This window comes from Lygodium microphyllum, chromosome 1 (assembly GCF_053477565.2).
Source record: "Lygodium microphyllum isolate KBCC chromosome 1, Lygodium_microphyllum_v1.1.10, whole genome shotgun sequence".
NCBI lineage: Eukaryota > Viridiplantae > Streptophyta > Polypodiopsida > Schizaeales > Lygodiaceae > Lygodium > Lygodium microphyllum.
In genome coordinates, this window is record NC_141135.1 from 147492957 (window position 1) to 147499660 (window position 6704).

The 6704-nt window shown below is 43.5% G+C and overlaps 1 protein-coding gene across 1 annotated transcript; it reads right to left on the reverse strand.

Annotated features, from left to right (window-relative positions):
- Positions 1–1993: 1993 nt before the first annotated feature.
- LOC148041795 (importin subunit beta-1-like) lies at positions 1994–6159 on the reverse strand. Its single transcript, XM_087682445.1, has 3 exons — positions 5972–6159; positions 3437–5862; positions 1994–3275 (listed from the first exon to the last, which is right to left on the reverse strand). The coding sequence occupies exons 2-3, from the start codon at positions 5860–5862 to the stop codon at positions 3077–3079; spliced, it is 2625 nt and encodes an 874-aa protein (XP_087538571.1). The 5' UTR covers positions 5972–6159; the 3' UTR covers positions 1994–3076.
- Positions 6160–6704: the final 545 nt, after the last annotated feature.

Below are 6704 nucleotides of genomic sequence, written 5' to 3' on the forward strand. Positions count from 1 at the left end.
ACAAAGAGAGAGAAGAGAACACACACACACACACACACAAAATGTGTCTCTGTGATCAAATGGGTGTAGCTCAGTCAGTTCAATCAAGGTGGTGACCAGAACATCTTTGATTCACCTCCTACATCCCACACAGTAAATTAGTATAGGTGTTACAAAAGGAAGAATTGAACCCAGGTCAGTGGGTTAATAAAAACAAGTGCCTTACCACTAGGGTAGCCACTTGATCATGGTAAGAGCAAAAAGAATGCATATGTGTGTGTGAGTTATGTTAGTGGGCTTGAATGCTTTTAAATATGGAATGAGCCACCCACATACTTGACCAGTACCCAAGAACCACAACCTTCAATGCTGCCCAGAAAGCATGGGCAATACTCCACAAAAATTTCATTTTGTCATCCTGATTCTTTATCCCTACACTGTTAGGGATAATCTGAATTCAGAATAGAGGCAGAAATCTGCATTTCATAGCTCCTAGATTCCTGAAATTTTCTAGATGCGCTTACCAAAATCCTGGAGCTTTCCAAGGTGCCATAGAGAAGGCCACCACCTTGAGTATATGGTCTGAAATGTCGAGCCTATTAGGCAGGGATTACAGCAATCCTTCCTTTAACAAGAAAGACTTCGTGCATCTTAATTCTACCTGAAGAGCCAATGTCTGACCTTTGAACTATTTGACTCTGGCCATAGCCATAGTTGCTTCCACCTCCCTTCTTTCTTGATGTGGTACATACACATGGACAGACAGAGTGGTTCTAAACTCTTTTTGAATTTTAGCTTGCTTCCTGCTATACCTCTTGCTAGCTTCAATACCTCTCTGAATGCAACAATCCTATCCAACCACAGGATCAAGAGCCTCTTAACTGTCCAGCACCAGAAACTCCTGCTGCTTATATGTCCCCGCCAGATCTCGGCACTCCAGCCAAATGAGCTACTGTGCACACTTCCTGACTGCCATAAACCTACTGCAGCATGCTCCATTAAGGAAAAGAAATCAGTATCAATGACCTGGCCTCACAGCCGCCTGGCTGACCGGCTTGTCCAGCCACACAAGCAGTTGCTATCCGATGCCTTGAGCCAGCCATTAAAAATCTCGGCTTCACTCCATACCTTATATGCATGTATCTGCCAATGTCCAGCTGTACTATGTCTAAGTTACAAGAAGCTGAACCCTGTAACAGAGCCCAAGCTCTCAACCAAAAATCAAATGGAAGAAAAGAGGGGGAAGCACCAAATGACAGGCAAAATTCACCCAGCTCCCTTGGTAAAATCTAGCATATGCCCATCTCAATTCACTGTGACTATTGTTCCAAGTATTGACAAGTCCATGTCTGATGCCTCAAACTACCTGCATGAAGATTCTGACACCTCTCAACTAAGTCAGAAAAGTTCCTGGCCCCGTTATCTCCTACCTTCCAAAGATGGCTTCTAACAGGAAAGATATATTGGACTTCCCAACCATATACCAATTGATTCTTCCAGTGACATCTTCCCATATATATTTGTCATGTCATTGCCCTGACACTATCATCAAGGCAATGTACATTGTGTAAGATGCCTGCACACCATCCACTTTAAGTTACTGCATAGGGAGAATGAATGCCTGTAGTGCACTGGCTTATGCTGGTGATTGAACGATTTGAGTGCATAGCGCATCACTGATCTCTAAACTGTGACCAACTGATGATTGAACAGAAATCCCTTCCAACACCTGGGCTGTTAATAACTGAACAGAAATCACTTCCAAGGCCTGGCCTGTGAGATTAATAATGAGATCATCACATATTTATGCCATCTTAAGAAATACAAGCACTCAAACACAGATTTGACTCCACCATTGACAAAACCCAGAAAGAGATACCTTTAGGTACAATTAACAGGAACGGTGTTTTTTTCCAAAACGAATGCAAGACAAAGTCCATGAATGGAGAACATAAACGCTGTTATTATCTCAATATAATAGTACAAAAAGTGGTAGCAGCTTATAGACTTGGTCTTAACCATGAAAAGATTAAATAAATTTCAATGTTGCAACTAAGAACAAATACATCATTCCAGAGTTTTATTGTCTGAACTGTTGCAGTAAGTTCATGTAATACATAAGAACCTGTCTCCAGCTTCCGATGCAACTTGCCAACATATTCTCCAGCTGGCTACATAATTTGAGACTTAGTTCACGGAAGCTCCTCATGCACAAGTGCCATACCACATGCTGCAAAGCAAACACAAAACAACCTACTTGTCTCTTGGAATGGCTTCCACATGGAAAGCATGTCGAAGTAACCAAGATAAGAAAAATTACAGAGCGCGCTTGAAACACACCCTCAATAGCTCATGTGCAAAACTAAAATCATGTGTTACATAATGCAAAGGTTTTGTGGGACCAATAGCATCATTAGACTTATCTCAGTTGTAATGAAGCAGGATACCATAAAGGATCCAACCTGACTAAGCAGACTGAAGCAGGGGTTAGAGAGGACCAAGTTTGTACAGAAACTTCACCGAGCTTCAAAAATGTGGAGCCTGACATTCATTTGGTCAAGCAAAAGCACTTCTGGTGCAAGATTGTTGATTTGCACCACAAGGACCCGTCCATAACTTCAAGATTGATTCATTTTTCACAGGAAACGACCAACGGACTTGCCAGCCTCAGACTTGGAAGCTTGGTATATATGCCATTTATGAAAGAATTCAATCCACCTGATGCAAAGGCAGACACAATATTCTTAGGCAGAATACTGCTGACTTTGCAACCATAGAAGGAACCCATCCCCCAAGATTTGCAGCTACAAAAGCAGTCAGCTTCACTCAGAGCTGTGAATATTCAAATGGCATCATCAGTGCCAGAAAGGATCACCCAAGTTAGAGACCACTAGAACACCACCAAGGACAGTCAGCCGACTCGTCCTAGGGGACAATGAGGTTATGCATGTCAACAAGGAGATGTTTGACATGACAATAACCATGACAGACTGAAGGGACTTGTTACTTCAGTAGAAACAGCCATGGTAATGCATATAGGCTTATCCTTAAGCAGCACAACTGCAACTGATAGTGAGCCAATTCTCAGGATAATGACTTAACCAGCTGTAATACGATTTATTGTGAGCTGTGCCCATTCTGCAGTTTCTTTCAGTTGCTGATCATCTGAAGAAGTGCATTCATCCAGAAAATCTTTATAAAACACTGAGGACTGGAAAAGAGGGATGGCCGCAGAACCCAGAGTGTCAGCAACATCACCAAGAACTCCCACAGCAGCTCTTGTGACAGCATCATCCCTGTACAATATCAAAAGGTTCAGAAATCACTTCAAGTGTATCTTTCTTGTTAGTTTTAATCTTGCTACTCAATAATACCACCACAACAAACACAAACAGATATACTTCTTTAACAAGGGATATTCATTGTTTTGTAGACATTACAGACGGAGAAAAAGAACCTGTCTTTGTCTCCATAGATGCTCTCAAGAAACTGTAGGATGTGCCCAGTGTAAGGAAGAAGAGAATCTACTCTCGTGTTCTTAAACCCTTGATAAATGCCAGAATATGCTTCTAAAATGCCACACCGCAACTCACTATTGTATGCCATATTCTCATCATTTTCACCAGTCACTTGCACAGAGATTTCTGCTGCTCCTTGCAGCATTGGCATGGCATACTTCAAGTACTTGTCAAACTGGTCACCTATAGCAAGAGCTATATCACCAAAGCAGGAGAAAATAGGTGGCTTTACAGATCTGTGAAGTTCATTGCTAGACAAGTCCTTAAGCAGCTGGGTCATGATGCCATCACAATATGGTAAGACTTTGTCATCTAAAGCACGACAGATGTCTCCAACAACCCCAACGGTGACTGCACACACTTGATATTCTTCAAAGTTTTGCAATCCCATCTCTAGGTACTTGTAGAATGCTGGTATATACTTTCCAAAATCAGCACCTGTAGCATATGCCAAAGCTCCAACTGCCAGCATGGCCTCCTCATGCACCGTAGCACTTCTGCAGTCAAAAACCCTTAAGAACAGACCCATCATTTGATCTGCATACTGGACTATTCCTACTTTGGTTGCTTCTGAATGTCCAAGCTTTTGAATGATCACCTGCAGCACACCACACAGAAGAGCTTGGAGCTCATTCTGCTTCTCACGATCCTCCAAGGACAGGATAGGCATCTCCAAGGTCTGACCAAGCTTTTGCATGATGACAGGTATGAGGTGCATGACAATGGGAGCTGTCTCATTGGTTGAACATCTTACTACCTCATTCAATGTCTCGTAGGCAGAAATCCGAAGTCGAGACTCATCTGCATCTTCTCTATCGGTTGTAGCCAGCAGCGCTTGAACAATGCTTTGGAAGAAAGGGGAGAGAGGAGAAGAAGTCCCACCAACATCCTCATAGCCTTGTGCAAGGAAGTATATTGCACCACATACTTTTTCAGCCACATTTGGAGCATCTTTGATGCTCTCCAATAGCACTGTCAAAATAACAGGAAGATTAGAGGCTGAAACCAGAGGTGCCTCCACACTGGGATCGTGTAAAAATTCAAAGATTCTACTAAGAGACCAAGCAGTTGTATCTTTCACATGATTATTGTCATCCTTCAGCGCATTCAGAAGGAAACTGATTGCAGCATTGACAAGCGGTACCAGGGTATCCACTGAAGGGCCTTCCAGAATGGAGCCAAAGGCATAGGTGGCAGCCTCTCTACACCTCCAGTCAGGTTTAGAAACATTCTCCTGGACAAAGGGCATCACCAGCGGCACTATGTCATTCCCTACAGTCCGTGCAGCTAAACCCAAGCATGTACCTCCAGCCATTGCTAGATTCCAAGCTCCTTCATCCTGCAGCTGGTCCTCTTCTTGCTTAGTAAGTGTTTCCAAAAGCAAGGGAACAAGTGCAGGCAGTGCCTGCTTAATAAACTGGGATGAGGACAACTCTGAGTCCCCTTGATACTCTCCACCATATTGCTCTTGCAGCTCAATCTCTTCGTCACAGATAGAACTCCAAAACTCTATTGCTTGAAGTGCGACTGACTCGTCATCCTCTCTGACTGCCCTTGAGGTGATCGCAAATATATCTTTCATATATGGTGACAACTTCTCATAGTAGGTGGAAGAGATGGACACCAGACACTCAAATGCTGCCTGTCTGATCCTTACATCAGGAGATAGTGTTGCTTCACACACCACTCGCATTAGGTAATCCCTTTCCATCTCATTCTCAAAGTTAGTTTGAGCAAAATCAAGTGCATTACAGAGGGCCCGAGTGGCAGCCAACCGCACTTCATTGCTACTCTCAGAAGCATTCATGCCCTGCACCACTGCTGTAAGAATTGAGTTAACTTGATCCTGTGCTAGGACATTAAAGGAGATCTCCTCACACACATACCCCAATGTCTCAAGGGTAGCTTGCTTCAAATGAGCAGGCTGCTGCACCTGTGGGCCTCCCATGTTCACAAGCAAGGATCCGATAAGATCCACCCATTCTCCTTGAGGCAGATCAATGGCAGCCACCTTTGCAATCACCTGTGCTGCTGTGTGACTAGCATCCGAAACAGGGGATGAGAGTGTTTGCAGAAGACATGTCTTGATCTGATGCTTGACTGCAGGCTCGAGAGAGATCCACTTCTGCACCAATTCAGCTTTGCGAGCAGCCTCCTTGGCATCCAATGAATTCTTCAATATCAACCCTGCCAACCGACGGCTGTCCACAGGCTTCTCATTATGGGCGAGTTCATTAGACAATGATGAGAGGAACAGGGCTAAGTTTTGCTCCTGGAACTGTTTCAGATTATCTTCTGCAACCTTTCTGATGGATCCATCCGCGGATTGGGCGTTGAGTAAGACCTGAGTAATCTCCATAGCCATCTGAGAAAAGATAGAAAAGCAAGGTCAGGAAGCAAAGCATGCGCAAAGGGTTATGTGTAACCCGTAGTACAACATAGATCTATGTAGAGCGGGGACGGGATTAACTCACCACAAATCGTTCCTTCTGATTTGGGAAGGGTAAGTATCAGAATGGGACGTTGCAGCAGACTCTCTCTCTCTCTCTCTCTCTGGAGGAAGAAGAAAGCTATGATGCCCAGGTAGACATATCCGGCATCAGCACCCAAGAACTTTCAGGAGGGCAGGGTTATAAAAGCGCCCACATGACCCCCCCCCCCCCCCACCCCCTCTCTCTCTCTCTCTCTCTCTCTCTGTTAGGAGCTCGAGATTGATGAAACCCTAGTCCGAAGTCAGAACAGAGGGGATTGACCCACCGTTTCGCTGTCATGGTACTGGACCCTGTAAACAACTGCAGTGAAAAAAGAAGTTCACAAAAAGCTCAAAGAATCCTTTGTATTGCCAGTGGTTGACAAGTATTCCAATTTTTTTTCTTTCTCCTCTTTTTCTTTTCTTATTTTTATTTTTTCATCTCTCTCTTCCTCTCTCTCTCTCCAATTTCCTAAGTCTAAAATATTTTTTCTCTTTTTCTTTCTACATTTTATTTTAGTTTACTTTTCTCATCTCTTGGTTTTCTCTCTCTCGCATCAAACTTAAAATTCTGTCTCCTCCCCCTCTCTTCTCTCTTTTCCTTCTCTCTCCCTCTCCTCTTTTTCATTTTATTCTTCTTCTTCTCTCTTTTAAATTTTGTATTTCTTCTCTATAATCTCCTCTGTTTGTATTCTCTCTTCTCTCTCTCCCCCCTCTCTCTCCTCTCTTTTCTTTCT